Source organism: Geotrypetes seraphini, chromosome 19, assembly GCF_902459505.1.
Source record: "Geotrypetes seraphini chromosome 19, aGeoSer1.1, whole genome shotgun sequence".
Classification (NCBI taxonomy): Eukaryota; Metazoa; Chordata; class Amphibia; order Gymnophiona; family Dermophiidae; genus Geotrypetes; species Geotrypetes seraphini.
Window position 1 is genome coordinate 17,362,286 of NC_047102.1, and position 20,643 is coordinate 17,382,928.

Genomic DNA, 20,643 nt, shown 5'->3' on the forward strand with positions numbered 1-20,643 from the left:
GGGCTTTTTTCGCTGGAGAAGCGGAGACTTAGAGGGGATATGATAGAGACTTATAAGATCACAAAGTGGAGAAGGACAGATTCTTCAAACTTTTGACAACTACAAGAACGAGAGAGCATTCCGAAAAATTAAAAGGAGACAGATTCAGAACTAATGCTAGGAAGTTCTTCTTCATCCAACGGGTGGTGGACACCTGGAACGCGCTTCCAGAGGGAATGATAGGACAGGGTACGGTTTTGGAGTTCAAGAAAGGATTGGACAATTTTCTGAAGGGATAGGGGATAGAAGGGTATAGATAGAGGGCTACTATACAGGTCCTGGACCTGATGGGCCACCGCATGAGCGGACTGCTGGCCATGATGGACCTCAGGTCTGACCCAGCAGAGGCACAGCTTATGTTCTTATATTCTTATAATGCCTCATTCCACCAATGCCTAAGAGCCAACCTCATCAGTGATATCACAATGGCTTGATTGCCCTATACTTGGCTCACATAAGAACATAAGAATTGCTGTACTGGGACAGACCAAAGGTCCATCAAGCCCTATATCCTGTTTCCAACAGTGGCCAACCCAGATCCCAAGTACCTAGCTAGATCCCAAGTAGTATAACAGACTTTGTGCTGCTTATCTGAAGAATAAGCAGTGGATTTCCCTAAGCCATCTTAATAATGGCCTATGGACTTCCTTTTTAGGAATTTATCCAAACCTTTTTAAAACCCTGCTAAGTTAACTGGGGGCGCGGCCTGAGGCACATGGGCCCAACCCGACCATGTGCCCAAGGCCCTGCCCCCAGGAGGGGCCTAAGGCTCCCGGGCCTATTCTGATTGGCCCAGGTGCCTTAGGCCTCACCAGTAGGCAGGGCTTTGGGACAGATGGGCCAATCCGGCCTCATTCTGTCGTTGGCTGCCTGCCGGACAGGCGGGTTTGGCTCCCATCTGTCCGGCCAACTAAACAAAGGTACGGGGAAGGGGGGTGGGGGTGTCGTGGGGGTCGGCCAAGGGGGTCGCGGGTCGGCTGGGGGGGGCGGTCGGAGATTCTTGGGGGGGGGGCGGTTGTTGGGGGGAGGGGGGGTTTGCGTCAAGGGCAGGAGGGCCTGGGATCCCTCCTGCCCGTAATGTAGTGCGGGGTGGGGGTAGGGGGTCGCCGTGGCCAGGAGGGTTTGGGCTCCCTCCTGGCCCGATGTTGTCGGGGGGGGGCAGGATTGGCTGGGCCAGGAGGGTTTGGGCTCCCTCCTGGCCCGAACAACTAAAATGGTTAAGGGGCTGGATGAGTTGCCATGCAGTGAAAGATTAGAGAAACTGGGCCTTTTCTCCCTCGTTCAGAGGAGATTGAGAGGGGACATGATTGAAACATTCAAGGTACTGAAGGGGATAGACTTAGTGGATAAGGACAGGTTGTTCACCCTCTCCAAGGTAGGGAGAACGAGAGGGCACTCTCTAAAGTTAAAAGGGGATAGATTCTGTACAAACGTAAGGAAGTTCTTCTTCACCCAGAGAGTGGTAGAATCTGGAACGCTCTTCTGGAATCTGTCATAGGGGAAAACACCCTCCAGGGATTCAAGACAAAGTTAGACAAGTTCCTGCTGAACCAGAATGTACGCAGGTAGGGCTGGTCTCAGTTAGGGTGCTGGTCTTTGACCAGAGAGCCGCCGTGTGAGCAGATTGCTGGGCATGATGGACCACTGGTCTGATCCAGCAGTGGCAATTCTTATGTTCTAATTCTCTTATTGCACGCTAAGCTTTAGTAAAAGAACCTCTAAGTGACTTGCCCAAGATCACAAGGAGCCTGCTTCATAAACAGAAGAATTTATACAAATCATGGACAACTGGTCTATAAAGAGGCATTTCATTTATGGTTAGAGAATCAGCTGAGAACCAGGGCAGCTCAGTCCAAGTCCCACAGTAGCTCTGTGTGACCTTGGGTAAGTCATTTAACCTTCCATTGCCTTGTGGACAGGAAAATGCATAAGGTATCTAAATTTAAATCACCGATCACCGCTGCGGAAAATGTCTGAGCAAAATCCAAAATCTCTTCCTCTTTCTCTTAAAAGGAAGCCTGATATAAGAAGTTTTAGGGTGCAGTTTTCAAAGTGTTCAATATCAGCACAAAATCCATGGCTACTTTCTACTTGTAGGGTTTGAAACGTGTTGCAAATACTGTGTACCTGTGGACTGTCACACCTATTTTTTTCTTAATAGAAAACAATGCTTGTGGATTTCTGTGCTTGTACTTTTCCCCTCCACCTCCAACCTAAATAAGCCCCTCAGTCCCCTCTTTTGATATGCCCTGTGACCTTGGGAAATCACTTCATTTAAGTATAAACTTATACTGTGAGCCCTCTGAGTACCTGAGTATAACTCTCCTTGAGCTATTGCTGGAAAGGTATGAACTAAATTTTTTTTAAAAAATCTAAATGTGGATAATAAGGTGCATTGAGAGAAGGCTATTTTCAGACAATTGATGTGCATAAATTAGTATTTCCTTGCATAAATATCTTTGAAAATTATCCACTTTGTGCTTTCGGCAGCCACAGTGATTATCTATGTAACATACTGTAGGGGGCGCCATGAACACAATATTACCCCAACAAGACTCCTGCTAAAAACTAATGGCAAACGAACACTGCCCAGCACAAAAAGCAGGAGTTCTGTTTCTAATGACTCTTAACACCTTTTGTATTTCAGATTAAGTTTTAGTATCTCCTAATAAACCTAGGGAGAACACTTTTTAAAGTCATTTCCATAGCTAAAGCAGTGTTTTACCCATGTAAATGGGCTATTTGAAACCTGTCCACCCTCTGTGTGTAAAAGGGTGTGTATTGTTAACATGACCATTTATTTTTTTCCTCAAAATGGGACAGGACCCCCCCCCCCGGACCCTCCCCTCCTTTCCCCCCCCCCGATCCTCCCCGGACCCTCCCCCATTAAATATAGTGCAAAATATAAACAGCATATATAAATTCTCAAAACTGACACATTTTGATCACTAAATTGAAAATAAAATCATTTTTCCTACCTTTGTTGTCTGGTGATTTCATGAGTCTCTGGTTGCACTTCCTTCTGACTGTGCATCTTCTTTCATTTCTTTCCCTTCCCCCCCTTTCTGTCTTTCTTTTCTCTCCCTGCCCCCCCAAGCTGCCGCCACCACAGATTTCTCCAAGCCACTGCCACCGACGCAGCAACAACAGTCCAGGTGCATGCAATGACTATACAAGCCTTCCCCCAGATGTCAATTCTGACGTTGGAGAGGAAGTTCTGGGCCAGCCAGGCAGTGATTGGCTGGCCCAGAACTTCCTCTCCGACATCAGAATTGATGTTGGGGGGGGGGGGGGGTAGAAGGCTTGTGCAGTCGCTGCATGCACCTGATCTGTTGCTGCGTTAGCATTGGGGAAGCAGGGAGAAATCCCGGGCTCTGCGATTGATTCGTGTTGGGTACAGCTTTGGGACACTATTTCTGAAAATGAGACATTTCGGTGTCCCGAAGCTGTGCGTGGGGACAATGGGACAGTCCCGTTAAACATGGGACGTACGGTCACATTATGTATTGTGGAGCCACACACTTAGGGGTCTGAGGGAGTCTATAGGAAATTACCACTCCCCTTTAACAGCACTTCCCCCCAATAACAGAACCACTTTGATTATAACCACAGAAAGGCAGTATATAAAATCCCATCCCCTATTATGCTCTCCATAGGCTTAGCGAGCTTTGGATTTTTTTAGAAGTATGGTTCTCTGGACCGATTAATGAATCTGGAAAGAGTAATGATCGAGTGAAAAAGGTTTTGGTATTACTGCACACATTTATTTATTAGTTGACTGTGCTTCTTTTTCCAGAACCCGTGGTCCAGGGACAAGGCACCTTAATCGACACAGGAAGTCTTTCCCCTCTGAGAACTGTCTCACTTCTGTTGGTAAGACACCTCAAAAATTGTATGATGTTTTCATTGCTTTAAGGGCTTTAAGGTTTATGAGTGGGTAAAATGGTTTAAAGTGGGAAGAACAGGTGTAATCGCACATACAAGAGAAAATCGACAGGGTGAATGCTTTGATTAGAGAAAAACGACAGAGAACAGTGTCTCAATTGGCTACAAATTTGGATATTGGCTATGGATCTGTATTTTCCACAATGAATGATGATTTGGGATACAGGAAAGTCTGCGCGTGATGGGTTCCCAAACAGCTTACTGATCTGCACAAGCAAGTATGTGGAGGTTGCGACCCAATTCCTGAGATGGTATGAAGAAAATCTGAGTATTATGGAGAGAATTGTTACAGGCGACGAGACATAGGTTCATCCCTATGACCCGGAGAGCAAAAGACAAAGCATGAGGAAGTAAAGGAAGCAGTGCTTTAGGAGCAGGCAAAGTGGTGCTTTAGGAGCAGCCAAACAAATTCTTCTCTGCAGGAATTCAGAAGCTAGTCGAACGATGCAACAAATGCGTCGTCTTGCATGGGGACTAAGTGGAAAAGCGATATGTTCAATTGCTCAGTTACTTCTATTAAAGCCATTAAATGTGTTTTGTTTTTACTTTTTGATTTACCCTTGTAGTTCTTTTGGGGCTGATAGTCAGACCTCAGGAGTCAGCTGGGCTGACTCTTGTGGCCAGCAGTAAGCCCAAATATTCAGTGTAAGGCCAAATTCAATGACCAGTATTGGATATCCAGGTGGTTTTTGGCCGGTTTAAATTTAACCAGCCAAGCCAATATTCAGGGCTGGCCAGTTAAGTTGAAACTGGCGAAAGATATTCCAGCTATTTCAGCGGGCTAACTTAGCTGGTGATGCGCTGAGTATCACCAGACAGCCAGATATATCTCACAATATAACTGGCTATGTGCTAAGTGCTAACCAGCAATATTCAGCGGGAGGGAGATAATTGACTATCTCCCATTGAATATTGCTGGATAGCTAGTTAAGTGGCATTTCACCAGCCAGGAGCCATTCCTGAATGGTTAAAAGGTCTCAAATATTGGATGCGTTAATGACAAAAGGGATGTTTAAACATTTACATAGGTCCAGAAATGAAACAGGATGGAATAACATGGCCTAGTTGAAAATCCACAGTTTATCACCACTAAGAGACAGCTGGGGCAACTGGGCAAGTGTTTCCTTTTGAAAATAGGGTTCTGGGATAGTATAAATTGATCAGTTCTCATCGAATATATTTTGTCTGTGCTTAGTTTGTAGATACATGCATGATATATTTCAGACAAAAATATAAATATAGGAACCAATATTCAGCCAATGACCGTTTTGCTAATCACCACCGACGTTAAGCCCGGAAATTCTTTTTTTGTAATATCATTTTTATTGAAAAATGTTTGAATTAAAAAGGGTAACCTTAAAAAGATCTCTAGAGATAAATAATGTTCTCGATCTGCTGGAAAGAAAATAATTGGGGCTTTTAAGCGTAGTCAGCTTTCCTAATAATAGATTTCCTGTTTTTTCTCTCCATGGAATTATGGATCTCCCTCTTTTCTAAATTAGTGGTCTAAGAAGGATAATAATTGAAATGCCACATTTACAATTTTGTTTCCTTTTGATGTTTTTTACTTTCTGTATTTCTGCAACTACTTGTGACATTTTTCAAAATTAATCAAAATTAAAAAAAGGGTAACCATTGATGGGATATCAAAACACTATAATCTGGAAGAAATACAAAAATAACATCCAATAAGGGATTCATACCATCCAATAAAGGATGGTTAATGTACAACTGTTAACTGTAGTAAACAATAACGTAGATAATTGAACATAGAACTGAATATTCATGAGCAATTATAGAATGAAATTAACAGAAAATTGTTATGGAGATAATATTGGCGTTCCATGATATTCATCTAACGTTTTCCATTTAGCTATACATGAACAGGATGGAGGCAAATGTCGATGAGCAATGTCTTCGTATTTAATAATGTGTTCCCTCAAAGATAAATCGATAAGGATGAATTATCTTTCCAGTGTTGAACAATCAATTTCAATGCAACAGAAATTAAGAAATCAAATAACATAGCATTGTAATCCGGTAGCTTAGTTGATAAAGACATGGATTTCCATGTGATGTGTTTAAAGTTTAAAGGTTCTAAGATAGATAATATACTGGAGATTTTTAACCATACTTTAGACCCAAAAGCAGAAATGTTATTACATTCAAATAAAATATGTTTTAAGGTACCAGGATTCATTTTACTGGACCTACAAAGATTATTGGTGTGTGGCACAGTGGTTAGAGCTACAACCTCAGCACCCTGAGGCTGTGGTTTTAAATCCCATGCTACTCCTTGTGACCTTGGGCAAGTCACTTAATCCCACATTGTCCCAGGTACATTAGATAGATTATGAGCCCATCAGGACAGACAGGAAAAAGATACTTGTGTACCTGAATGTAACCACTTAGACTATAAGTGGTATATAAATACTAAAAATAAATAAATAATGTAACATTTAAAGGATTTGATAGAGGTCCAATGAGATCTGTGTTGGAGGAAAAAAAGTGATTGGGTCATTGATGCGAAGTGATGGTCAGAGCATTTAACACTCCAGGCCGCGGTAGAAACTTCTACCGCGGTTTAGTAAAAGGGGGGTGGGGAGGTAAGATAGGGCTGTGTTTTATGCAGTCCTATTTAAGTGGTTATCTTAACTGGCTAAGTGCCAATTCTACCCCCGGAACACCCTCAAAATAGCTGGCTTCAGCTGGGCATTAACCGGCCATTTTCAGTGGCCACCAAAAATGCCCGATCTGGTTAAGTGCCACTGAAAATGCCCAAATGGCCAAGAGCCTCTCCTGCCTGTTTAACTCGCTTTGAATTTCGAGCCCACAGATTTTTGAAAGATGCAGCCTTTCACCAGGCATGCAAAGTAGTGTCCATAGGAGAATGTTATAGGGGAAAGCACCCTTCAGGATTTCAAGGCAAGGTTGGATAAGTTCCTACTGGAACAGAACATACGCAAGTAAAGGTAGACTCAAATAGGACACTGGTCTTTGACCTAAGGGCCGCCACGTGAACGGACTGCTGGGCACGATGGACCACTGGTCTGACCCAGCAGCGGCAAATCTTATGTTCTTGTAATTCAGGGTTTATATTCCAGATCATTTCGGTCATGTAATTGACTTGGTGCACGACCAGCTGCCAGACGTCAGAATTTCAGACGAAGATAAAAAGAAAAACCTCGAGTTACTGGAAGAAGCACGGAAAGTCAGTGAACAGTTCCTCACACGACGGGGGAGAAAGTCCAGATGCAGCTTATCTGACTCTCCTACAGGTATTCAGTATACTCACATTGTACAAGCGTTCAGACGTCCAGAACATTTCCTGTCACTGCTCCTGTTCATTTAGATATTTAAAAAAACAAACCCAAAACCTGCATCATTACCACAGCTTCTTATATCATTAACTGTACTGTAGGTAAAGCTGACAAAGGTGGTCTCCATTTCTATCTGATTTTAGGAGTTCCAGGTTTTACCAAACCCGCTGCCTAGATTAATGCTTCTCAAACTTTTTTGAAGAAAATAAAAGGAACAGAAACTCCACGTAACAAAGAGAGAACACGTGGGGAGTGGGATAGAATACGTCATCCTTGGGACAAACAAGCTTTTATTTCTATAAATTCAAAATAAATACAGAAGCACATGAATAAAAGTCCTATGGACGCAATGTCCTTATATTGAAAGGATGTAGCCAATGAACTGACACGATCTGTGTTTCGACCCCCAGGTGGAGGCCTGCCTCAGGGGTGTGTCTGTTGGTCCACTAGGTGTCACGCCTTCCTCAGGGGTCCAATGGTTTGCAAACTCACATATAAAAATTGGACTGAAAACAGTCTATTGTCTTTAAACATGTGAGAAAAGAACACCACAGACAAGCTGAAGTAGCAAAAAAAAAAAATGCATTGGACCCCTGAGGAAGGCGTATTCGCCGAAACACGGACCATGTAGGGTTCGGTTGGATTTTTATCATAGTATTTTCTATCATTGTACTTTTTAAATTGAATTTTCATGGTTTTATATGTCAGTGTTTAATAAATTATCTCCAGAACATCTGTATCCACAGATTTGTTTTTGTTTTCATCGATGGATTGTTTTCACTGTGGATCATCGGGTCTCCCCATTTTTCTTTGTTGTGCTCCACTAGGGCAGAGCGTGGCTTAATCATGGTTTTCCAAAAACTTTAAAACCCTGGCCTGCATTTCAGGCAGGATTCTGTAAACGGTGCCTAAGCGTCATTGACACACGGCTGAGGCCATTTTTCTAGGCGCCATTTACAGAATCCAGGCCAAAATGGGAGAAAATCTTTAATAAATTGGCAAATGAATAGGAGACCTAAATCTAGGACCCAGTGAAAGGCTTCTACTGTATGTTTTGATGAATTGTCAATGGAAAACTTAGGGCTCCTTTTACTAAGCTGTGCTAGCGGTTTTGATGCACACACCGGATTAGTGCGCGCTAGCTGAAAATCTACTGCCTGCTCAAAAGGAGGCGGTAGCGGCTAGTGCACGTGGCAAATTAGCATGCACTATTCCAAGCGTTAAGGCCTTAGCGCGGCTTTGTAAAAGGAGCCCTTAGGCTTCCAAGTTGAGTTGAAAATAGTTTCCTAAATTTTAGGAATTCAGCTCTACCTGTTAGGTTGTAGCTCTGAGCTTCCAAAACCATGGATTAAGACCCCAAACAGAACCCACATTTGGGGTCACAACTTGGGTAGACACTCTAAAGCAGTGGTTCCCAACCCTGTCCTGGAGGACCACCAGCCAGTCAGGTTTTCAGGATAGCTCTAATGAATATGCATGGAGCACATTTGCATGCCTGTCACCTCCATTATATGCAAATCTCTCTCATGCATATTCATTAGGATTATCCCCAAAACCCGACTGGCTGGTGGTCCTCCAGGACAGGGTTGGGAACCACTGCTCTATAGGATGCTTGGGCATCATGCTTTTTGTGACAATGCAAACTGGGATCCCGACTGCATACATTTTGTTGAGCGCTGTTGTAGCTTATTAATTGATAACCAGGATCAAATATGAGCAATTTCATTCCTTTCTCATTTGAATTGCAGGAAGTTCTGTGACACTGAGTCCAAATGGTTCAACTGTGCCAACTCGGAGCCATTCCCTTACAGTTCCACCCATGCTGGGTAAAGTCATCTGCAAATATCCAAATCAGAAATAGCATGCTACAACTTGCAAGTAACAAAGGCTATGTGCCAAAGCCAGGCAACTTATCTCATGAGTCAATCACATCTCTAGCCTTAACTGTGACATTAAGGGGAGAAGTTATTTATTTATTCAATTTTCTATACCATTCTCCCAGGGAAGCTCAGAATGGTTTACATGAATTTATTCAGGTACTCAAGCATTTTCCCCTGTCTGTCCTGGTAGGCTCACAATCTATCTAATGTACCTTCTGCAATGGGGGGATTAAGTGATCTTCCCAGGAGGATCACAAGATGCAGTGTGGATTTGAACCCACAACCTCAGGGTGCTGAGGCTATAGTTTTAACCACTGCACCACCCTAAAACTCAAAAGGTACCTAGGGCAATGGGGGGATTAAGGGATCTGCCCAGGAGGATCACAAGATGCAGTGTGGGTTTGAACCCACAACCTCAGGGTGCTGAGGCTATAATTTTAACCACTGTACCACCCTAAAAATCAAAAGGTAGTAAAAGTGAGCCAAATATAGGACAATGAAGCCATTGTGACATCACTGATGAGGTTGGCTCTTAGACATTGGTGGAATGAGGCATTATGACATCACAATACCAGCTCTGGTTATCAGAGGCTGGAACTTTGCACACTTTTTATTCAATTGTCCATACCCTTTTCCCAGGGCAGTTTACATTAATTTATTCAGGTACTTAAGCATTTTCCCCTGTCTGTCCTGGCAGGCTTACAGTCTATCTAATGTGTTTGGGGTAATGGTGGGGTTGCCCAGAGTCACACGGAGCAGCGTGGGTTTGAACCCAGAACCTGAGGGTGCTGAGGCTGTAGCTTTAACCACTGTGCTACTCTAGAAATCAAAAAGTAATAAAAATGATCCAACTAAAGGATAATCAAGCCATTATGGCATCCCTGATGAGGTTGACTCTTAGGCACTGGTGGAACGTGGCATTATGACATCACAATACCAGCTCTGGCTATCAGAGGCTGAAACTTTACACAGTTTTTATTTATTAAATTTTGTGTACTGTTCTCCCAGGGGAGCTTAGAATGGTTTACATGAATTTATTCATGTACTCAAGTATTTTTCCCTGTCTGCCCTAGTGGGCTCACAATCTGTCTGGGGGGGATTAAGTGACTTGCCCAGGGTCACAAGGAGCAGCGTGGGTTTGAACCCACAACCTCAGGGTGCTGAGGCTCTAGCTTTAACCACTAGGCCACACTCTCAATGTGGGTTACTGCTAAGACAGGTTATTTTATCACAAGTTGTTCTCTTTTAGCACAGGACTTATTGCATAAAATGGGGCCATGAGCTAAAATAGCACAACTTGTGGTAAAATAATCTGTCATAATGGCAGCCCACTTTGATCATTTCCCTCCTTTGTATTCCAGTTGTTTTCTTTTGAGAAAATGAATTATTTTCTCTTTTCGTATAACCAAATTCCCCCTTCCCCCCCCTTTTACTATACCGCGATAGTGGTTTTCAGCGCAGGGAGTCGTGCTGAATGCTACGCGCTGCTCCCGATGCTCATCGCAACTCTATGGGCGTTGGGAGCAGTACGGAGCATTCACTACGGCTCTCTGCGCTAAAAACGCTATCGCGGTTTAGTAAAAGGGGGGGGGGGGGTTGTTTAAGATCCTGGTAATAGAATATATACATTTTGGACAGACAAGCATATTGCATTAAATGGTTTATAGAGGAAGAGACTGTATACAGACAGCGACATTACATTAGTATGTTAAGGTTAATCAAATTTGTCTGGAAGTGTTTTTGAAATACATCAAGGCAGAGAAATTGATCAAAAAGACAAGTTTTGATTGACTTCCTAAAAGTTTGGTAAGAAAGTGCCATAAGTTTTAACAAAAATGTTTTAAACTTTAAATATTTTTATTAGCACAAAATGACACAACATTAACAATATCTGTTTAGATAAACAATCCCTTCGATCAGTGGCATAGTAAGGGGGTAGGGGACAGTCTATCCCAGGCACCATCTTTGTGAGGCCACTGGCACCCCTCCTCCTCTCCACCCCCTGCTCCTTCCCACTCCTTCCCCCGCCACATGTGCGCCTTCACTTTCCCATACTCTCACCCCCTCCAGGTTCAGCAGCACCCCATACTTATATCCCCCCAAATTCAGCAGCACCCTTCACTCACCCCCCCTCCAAGTCCAGCAGCATTCCTCACTCTACTCACCCCCCTATATCCAGCAACAGCCCTTACTTTCCCCCCAGGTCCAGCAGCACTCCTCAACCCCTCCACCCCTCCACTTCAGCAGCACCGCATTGTGGGACCGCTGAACCAAGACTACCTGTGCCTTTGCCATCCATGCATGCCCCGCCAGCATCACATTTACCCATTCAGTATAGAAGAAAAGTCGCTGCCGCCAATTCTATATGCTGATCCAGCTTGGGACCTTGAACATCTGCACATACTCAAAGCAAGTCAGCTCCTGCCTTCTCTGAGAATCTCGGAGGGGCAGGAGCCGACAGACCTTGAGCATGCACAGATGCTCAAGACCCCAAGCCGGATCAGCATGCAGCGTTGGCGGCAGCAGCTTTTCTTTAAAACCTAATGGGTAAGCATGATATCTGTGGGGAAGGGGGTGCACATGGAGGGCGATGGCATGGATCATCATAGGGATGGGAGGATAGCTGTGCCGGTATTCATCAGGGGAGGGGCTCAGGGAGAGGAGGGGGGGGCAGCGACAACGGAGAGTCATTGGGGGTTAAAGGGAAGACAGCAGCCTCAGTGATCAGATGGTGGCTCAAATATAAACCAAGATCCCCATTTTTGGGCCCATAAATCTTGGTTTATATTCGAGTATATATGGTATTTCAGTTTATATTTGGATGGGTTTATATTCGAGTATCTAAAATACTAATTACTAGGGTCATCAGTAAGAAACAGTAGCTCATATTGGTTACTCCCTCCATAAGCATCAATGAATTAACTGTTAAAAGATTGGTATTGAATAGAAACAACTTAGTCATTTAAATATGACGAGAGATCCACCAATGTAACTCTAATGAACACTTGTAACACTTTAGGTTCTGATGCTTCTGCAGCCAGTATCCCTGGGCCAGCAGTTCCAGCTCAGGTAAGCATGATAACGTAGGAGCTCAATGAGCATTCTTGGGATGAAAATGAGAAAACATCTGTACATTTTTATTCTCGCCGTTTCCAGAGTACCACCAAAGGATTAACAGATCAGAGGAAGGTTTCTCAGGGAAGATTGGTTCCTCGGTCTCCTACTCATCTAAACACGAAAGAGACACTCTCTGAGCAAAAAGAAAACTTTGATCCACAGAAACATTTAGATAACTCACCTCAGCTCTCCATTATGAACAATGACAGCGGTAAAAGGGCTCTTAACATTAGCACACAGGTTACGGAAAATGAATCTGGCAAACCGTTCCTTAAGAAGTCAAGAGAAAGTGACAGCCCTTTAGGAAGCCATCTGCAAAATTCAGGTGCTGGCGGTGTGGATCCGGTTTTCAAAAGAGCTGTCCTAGTCCATAGTGTGCCCCAGGGAACCTGTAAGACAGCATTTAAAACACCTGGGGCACGACCTCCACTGCTACGCGCTCTCTCTTGGGACAGTGTGGAACCTATAAATAAAGATAAGGTAGCTTCTGAGTCAATATCTAAAGACGAGGACCTCTCCACCTCTAATGTCAAATCCAACAACACGCTACAAAAGATAACAGGGTGCAAAGACTTTCATATTCAACCCATTAGACTACAGAAATTAACTAAGTTAAGAGAGGTAAGTTCTTGCATATTTAATTACTGTAGAATATTTTATGTCCCCTTAAGATCTAAGGCTGGATTCAGTAAAAGGCTCTTTATAGAATATTTATTTTTTGCATTTATTAATGGCCTTTTCATGAAGAGATTCACCCAAGATAGTTTACACCCCCACTTCGGTGCCTGTCCTCCCTCCAACTCTTCCGAAAACATCTGAAAACTTGGCTCTTCTCCAAAATGCAATGACCTCTCCCTCATCGATTTACTAATTCCCTCTAAGCCTCTCTTTCTAAGCCCTTCAACTTTTCATTGTAGTTTCTTTCGATACCAATTGCTGTAAACCGTGTCGAGCTCTACTTCTGTGGAGATGATGCAGTTTACAAACTTAAGGTTTAGTTTAGTTTAGTTTACAATAATACATTGAATAGTTATCAGGTACTCTTGAGTATTTTCCCTGTCTGTCCCTACAGGCTCACAGCTGTGGTACCTGGGGCAAAGCAGTAGGCTGGGATTGAACTCAAACCTCAATTTAGTTGCACACAACTCAGGATTGTGCCCAAATTGGGCAATCTTCATAGAATCCAGGGGATAATGTGTATGTTAAAAGATTCTAGGGCAAGAGTTCCTATCTAAAATAGAACAGTGGTAGACTAGCTTGGTTTGCCCAGAGAAGTCAGCACATATGCAACCAAGACACAATTGCATATAAAGATGATTTTTATTTGTTATCATTTGCAAAATAGAAAATAGAATGAATCTGGCTTACCTAAGCCAAACTGCTGCAGGCATCAGTCTGTTTGCCCAAGGCCTTCCTCCACCTATCAAGTTTTCAAGTTTTCTTTATTTTTGATATACCGTTTATCAGACGGGTATCTAAACGGTTTACAGTAAAATGAGAGTTTAAAAATAAACTGTCAAAATAAAAGAAATATCATATCCAAAATTAAAAAGTACGGGAGCATAATCACACTGACATACATGAGACGAGGGGGAGATAGGAGAAGGTAAGACTGTAAAGACATCGAGATCAAAATAAAGGGAGGTAAGTGGGAAAGGGAACTACATTAGGGTAGGGCTTTCTTCAAGAGAAGCGTTTTGATTTTCCAAGATACTTCAGGGAGTAGAAGTGAATTATAGAAGAGAGCTAGGATTAAAGAGTGTAGGCGTCTTTGAAAAGGAAAGTCTTGAGTTTAGTTTAAAATTTTTCTAGAGAGTTTTCTAGTCGGAGATCCAATGGAAGGGCGTTCCACAAAGAGGGGACCAATCCAGCATAAGCCCAGCCTGGGTAGAAATACCTCTCTCCTCTGAGTCCCGCCCCTGTGACTCAATTTATTTATTTCATTCATTCATTCATTTTTCTCTCCCGCCCTCCCCATCGAGCTCAGAACAGGTTACAAGGTTAACATACATAATATATGGTAAAAACAGGTTACAAATTGACATACATATAATAGTTTGTTCATCCTGAATTTACACACGTACAGTGTATTTAGTTCAACATACATTTGGTATACATTTGAGTTCTATAGCCCAGTGCATGCTGGGACCCGTAGTTCCACATTTGATTAGCATCTCCTGCTGCCCGGGGGGTATAACATTTGCATGGGGGATGGAAAACCCCGTAATCTGGTACAAGAATTTAGCATGAAAATTAATAGAATAGAGGTTTGTTTATTTTTTCCAGTGTAGGAAATATGTTTTAATGGAAGAAGTTTTATAAAGCATTTTCCCACTGGGCTCTTATAAAATTGCCCGAAGGTATGCACACGCAAAAAAGCAGGTGCTCAGAAGAATGTGCCTTCCTAGAGGTGTGGTGTGGGTAAATACAATGTACATGCATATTTTATAGAATGCATAAAGACATGCATAGAGTTTATGCACAAAGTTACGAGGGGGCGCTGAACAGTTCTCAGCCCAACCAACTAAATTCTGAGCGTTATTTTGTCACCCTCCTTGTCCAATCCATCATCCTTTCCAGATTGGACTATTGCAACTCTATCTACTTAAGCCTAACTAAGAAAAACCTTCATAGACTTCAGCGGATTCACAATGCTGCAGCCAAGCTCATCTTCGCTAAAAGTAAATTTGACCATGTCTCCCCGCTACTGTCCAAGCTTCACTGGCTTCCGATAATCGCCAGGGTCCACTTTAAATGTGTCAGTCTAACCTTCAAAATCCTGCACAGTATCCTCCCTCTTTCTTGGAATTCTTCAAACTCTAATACCACCAGACCCTCCCACAAATTAAAACTATCCTTCCCCTCGCTAAAAGGCATTTCCCATACAGGAAAGCTAGGGACCTCCCTCCCCTTCAAAATCACTGAGCTCTGGAACAACCTTACCTCCCCTCTTCGGAACTTGAGCTCTCTCCAAGTTTTCCGCAAACATCTGAAAACCTGGCTTTTCTCAAAAATGTAAGCCTCTCTCCAACTTTGGTATCCCAAGTCCTCAAAAAACTCTTCATATCTGACATCCCAAGTCCTCTAAATATTCTTCATACTTCGACCACTAACCCTTTATTGTAGTTCCTTCCTATTTCATCTCCTGTAAACCGTGCCGAGCTCTACGAACGTGGAGAAGATGTGGTATACAGACCTAAGGACTAGATTAGATTAGATTAGTCACTGTAGCTGGAAAGAGTGTTATCTCATTTCATTAAATGCCAATTTGCAGAAATGAAATTCTTTGTTTTGACATTGTTTCAGGTCATTGGTTGAACCATATCCACCTCATTGTCTTCTTGGTTGGACTGAGAACTTTTCAGCACTCCCTCGTATACTACTTTTGTAGCAGGCTTTGAATATTGGCCTCATAAAGTTTGTTTTGTAGAGTGTGTCAATTCGTTATTTTTAAGTTTTGTTTGTCCAATATTTTGTGATTTTTCTTTTTCTTTCGTAGTTAAAATTCACCTAAATATGTCAGCAGCCTTTGCTTGAAACATTTGGGGCCTTGTTTTGCTGTGTGAAATCGCTCATGAACGGTGACATTATGCAGAAGTACTGCAGTGTCTAAGCGGCAGCTTTGCCCTAGTGGTCTGCCTTCTGATGCTAAAGCCACATGCATAGTGATGCAGAAATGTTTTCATGGCCAAAAGTTTGAATTGACTCAGTTTCATTCTCATTAATGCACTTTCAGATCTGGCTCAAATTAGCTGCTTCAGATGTGTTAAAGTTCAAACAATACCATTCATGCTGTTTAGAAACTGGGTTTTTTTTTTGTGTGTGTGTGTGTCAAACAGGAGCATATACTGATGAGAAATCAAAACCTCGGTGGATCAAAACTTCCGGATCTCAGTGAGGTAGCTGAGCAAGAGAGAGGTATCCTATGACACACAATGTCTGCTCTCAAATAAATATGGTTTGACTAGGAGGCTTTGTTTATGAAATTGGGTTTCTTTTTTTGGTTCAGGTGACCTTCTTCTCCTGCTTGTATGGGCCAGCTATTTCTTCGTTTCCGTTTGCTGGGTGGGGCTGGCTTCCCTTTGGGTTTCTCTTTGTTTGCCCTGCTATACCTGTGCTTTTTATGTGCCTATTTGTGGAAAGTGTATTTTCTTGTGTATATGATGCCTCTTTGTATCTGCGCTTTTGATATTATTGTTGTTCCTGTTACCCGGTTGTACCCTTTCTAATTGAAATTGGGTTTCAATAGGTATAAATCTTCACACCCAAAATTGGCACAGATTCCGGCATTAACGCACTATTTATAAATGGTGCCCAACTTGGTGTGACATTTATAGAAACATGAAGGCAGATAATGGTCAAATGGCTCATCTAGTCTGCCCATCCGCAGCATCCACTGTCTCCGCCTCTCCCTATTGACTAAGGCTCTTAACATTTGCATCTCCTCTTCCTATTGGCTAAGGCTCTTTACACCTGCATTGTGATGTCATAGAACTTTAGTAACATAGAAGCATGATGGCAGATAAAGGCCAAATGGCCCATCCAGTCTGCCAATCCGCAGCATCCACTATCTCCTCTCTCCCTATTGACTAAGGCTCTTAACATTTGTATCTCCTCTTCCTATTGGCTAAGGCTCTTTACACCTGCATTGTGATGTCATAGAACTTTAGTAACATAGAAACATGATGGCAGATAAAGGCCAAATGGCTCATCCAGTCTGCTCATCCACAGTAACCACACAGATATTGTTCAGCGTGAGGGTTTTTTGACCTCGAAGGTTGGGCATCATTTACTAAATTTAATCCTATGTGACTTTATGCATTGACAATACCACTGATGGCTGGATTCTATAAACAGCATCTAAAATCCATGCCAAACATAAATTACTTCAGTTAGCTTAAATGGTGTGGTAATTACCATTCTGATCCTCATTAACGACTTATGCATGTAGTAATTTGCTTAATTTGTAAAAAATGTATCATATGGTTCTTGGGGGGGGACAGTGTTGGTTTCAATGATAAAGTATTGTTATGATGAGCACAAAGTCTGATTATTAGGGAAGGTTCTTGCACCTTTTCCTTGACTAATAAAAATATTTGAAATAAATGACACGGTAATTGACTGCGTCATTGAAGTTAATTGAATAACTAATTCAACAAAATAAAATTGAAAGTTAGACATGGAATTCCATGCAGCGCCTAGTGACATCTAAGTTGAGGCCATTGGCGTAGTAAGGGGGGGCGATCTACCCTTGGCACCGTCCTGGTGGGGGCGCCAGCACCCATCCTCCTCTCCACCCCACCGCTCCTTCCCATTCCCCCCTAGCACCACGCATGCGCCTTCATTGCCCCCCCCCCCCCCCATACCTGTAGCTCTTCGCCAGCACCAGCAGCAACTCCAACCTGCTGCTCGTGCCAGCATGGGCTCTCCCTCTGACATCACTTTCGGGTCCTGTGACTAGGAAGTGACATCAGAGGGAGAGCCGACATTGACACGGGCAGCAGGTTGGAGTTGCTGCTGGTGCTGGCGAAGAGCTACAGGTATGGGGGGGCAGTGAAGGCGCGTGCGTGGTGCTAGGGGGGAGTGGGAAGGAGCAGTGGGGTGGAGAGGAGGATGCTGCTTGTGCTGGGAAACTTAAAGAGGTACGGGGGAAGGGAAAGTGGTGTACGCGTGTAGTGGGGGAGGGGCACCTCTCACCCTCGCTGCGCCACTGGTCAAGGCACCTTCTGACATCTAACGGTGCCTACCTAAAAAGTAGGTGTGGTTAGGAGCGGAGAATAGGCATGGTTGACTTAGTCATCCAGGTTAGGTGCTGGTAAATTAGGCTCGGTAAAACCAGCACCTACCTCCAGGTCGCCTAGTGATGCTTCAGCATGCCTAAGCACTGCTAGGTGGGATTCTATAAACGGCATCTAGTGGTTGATCAATAACCATGCCGAATGGTGGCAAAATGCTGGCCTACATTTCAAATAGACTGTCTGCAGCAGGAGGGATACCCAGTTCCTCCTGCTGTCACCCCAAACCACACCCCCCCAGGCAGTCCATGGCAAGAGGGGTGCCCAATCCCTCCTGTCACCACCCCTGAATCCTCCTTGAAGTCCAGCAGCAGGAGGGATGCCCACTCCCTCCTGCTGGAACCCCCAAAAAACCTTCCCAACCACGATAGGCAGGAGGGATGCCCACTCCCTCCTGCCAGCAGGTCCCCCTGAACTAGTGACCCCCCAAATTGACATCTCTGAACCCCCCACCCTGACATCCACCCAACTTGGATCCAGTTCCACCCCAAATTGGTCGATAATGGCTTTGCTTTCCTTTGATCAGGGTGGGATGCTAAAACCTGTCTTCTCAGTGTCTGTTTTTCCCCATCCATTTATGCAACTTTTGTCCATGCTCAGACTATGTATATAACTGTCTATGTCAGTACTGATAATCTGTAATGAAATGGTGACTACAGCAGAGTAAACATCCTCTCTGCATCCTCTTGGTGGTGGCTTATCAGCCCTGACACAGGCTTCCAGCAGGCTTGCTAGCTACTTCTCGCAGCTGTCATGCAGCACGAAGCAGAGAATGGAGGCTTCAGGTTTGGCCTTATGATACAGCAGCCGTTTCGCGAGGGACCTTATTACGTAATGGACAGAGTGATAGCGATACACACGCTAGCTTCATTGATCTGGGCTGGCAGTGCTCGCTGTGATCGGAGGAGATTCCTCGGCAGCGCTTATCCCTGTGATCTGCCTACGGAGAGAAAGCATTAGTGAAAGGGTCAAAGCGTTCTAGAAATGTGGATGAATGGCTGTAGCATTGTTGCTGTTGTTTTTGTTCCACTTTGGTAGATTAGCCCTGACTTTTTTTTATTTGAATTCATAAAGAGTTGACTCATTAATGTGAATCTTGGATGAATGCAGTGTAGAAGCTTTGTGCGATTAGAAAACGTTCTTTAAAAGAATTGACAGTGGAGTTCACATTGTTCTCAGGGCTGGCTTAACCATTAGGCAAGACTAGGCTTAGGGTTACCAGGCGTCTGGATTTTCCCGGACAGGTTCTCCTTTTGAGGACATGAGGCTTTTCAAAACTAGGCACTTTGGCTGGGTTTTGAAAAGCTTTCCTCCACATCGCGTCGGGCAGGAGGGCATCCGCGCAGGCATGTCATACGCAAGCCCTCGTGATGTCATCACACCGCATGCGCGGACTTCCTGTCCGACAAGAACAAGCAGTGGGACTGGGGCATGATGGGGCGGGCCTAGGGGTCCGGATTTTCCAAACAGAAGATCTGGTAACCCTGCCTAGGATGGCAGCTGCAGGCAAAGTGAAACAATGAGTTCTGATGCCCACACAAACTCAAAAGAACCATCAGCACAGACTTTTTACCTACAAAACAATATAAAAGTACGATATCTAATCGTGAGTTTATTTTATGGAATTGCTGTAGGATGATCAGGTCTGTAGCGTTAAACTGTCAAAATCTTGGGGAGCCAACAGGCTAGGGACTTGAGCATTAATTGAGGGGGGGGGGGTAAGGTTTAAGATTTGCAGCAGAACTTATTCTAGTTTGGACATGTGTTGCCACGTGATATTATTGATCAAATGTTTCCCTTGTAACCTTTCCCATAGGTTCTTCACCTGTTATTCCTGCATCCCCTGAAGAAGAAGAAACCAACAATAGCTCCGTAGTTATGCCTAATATCTCGGATTTGCTGCTACGAAAGCTTCATGTGCACAAGTCTCTCCCTGGAAGGTAGGATACTAATGGATATCATAGAGGCAGGTTGTTGAAAGCATGTAAAGTGTACTAAGCAATTAGGGGTTTATTCCATGCATACGCAAAATCAAAAAAAGCAGATCAGCCCAAAAAAACAAAGTCCGATTTATTATCATCAATGACCCAAAGTGACCACGTTTCACCCACAGGCTGTATCGGGATCTACTGCTATTAATCATTTCTTTAATGCTATTAGGTGTATGCAATGCTGTACACATTATATGCAGGTACTCTCTCAGTCCCTAGCGGGCGCACAATCTAAGCTTTTGCACCTGGGGCAATGGAGTGCCAAGTGACCTGCCCAGGGTCACGAGGAGGCTACAGTGGGTGCTTCGAGTTATGAGTTAAAAGCAACCTTGAAAAAGTGGGCTTTTAGTCTGGACTTGAACACTGCCAGAGACGGGGCTTGATGTACCGACTCAGACAGTCCGTTCCAGGCATACGGTACAGCAAGAGATAAAGGACACAAAAAACAGTTCATGTGGGTGTCTTCATTTGCACCCCAAACTTAGTGCATCATCGATGCCATAAACAATAGTATCCCCCCCCCCTCCCCCACAAACACACACAAGATCTGGATTGG

At 43.7% G+C, this 20,643-nt stretch overlaps 1 protein-coding gene across 8 annotated transcripts in view; it reads left to right on the top strand.

Annotated features, from left to right (window-relative positions):
• Positions 1-20,643, top strand: part of IRAG1 (inositol 1,4,5-triphosphate receptor associated 1) — a 130,361-nt gene that overhangs the window by 67,707 nt on the left and 42,011 nt on the right. For all 8 annotated transcript variants that reach the window (XM_033928640.1, XM_033928639.1, XM_033928638.1 and 5 more), the window contains 7 exons: positions 3,836-3,912; positions 7,089-7,262; positions 9,053-9,130; positions 12,204-12,253; positions 12,341-12,922; positions 16,141-16,219; positions 19,913-20,036. In XM_033928640.1, coding sequence (XP_033784531.1) covers positions 3,836-3,912; positions 7,089-7,262; positions 9,053-9,130; positions 12,204-12,253; positions 12,341-12,922; positions 16,141-16,219; positions 19,913-20,036 — 1,164 coding nt within the window. The remainder of the gene's footprint in view (positions 1-3,835; positions 3,913-7,088; positions 7,263-9,052; positions 9,131-12,203; positions 12,254-12,340; positions 12,923-16,140; positions 16,220-19,912; positions 20,037-20,643) is intronic.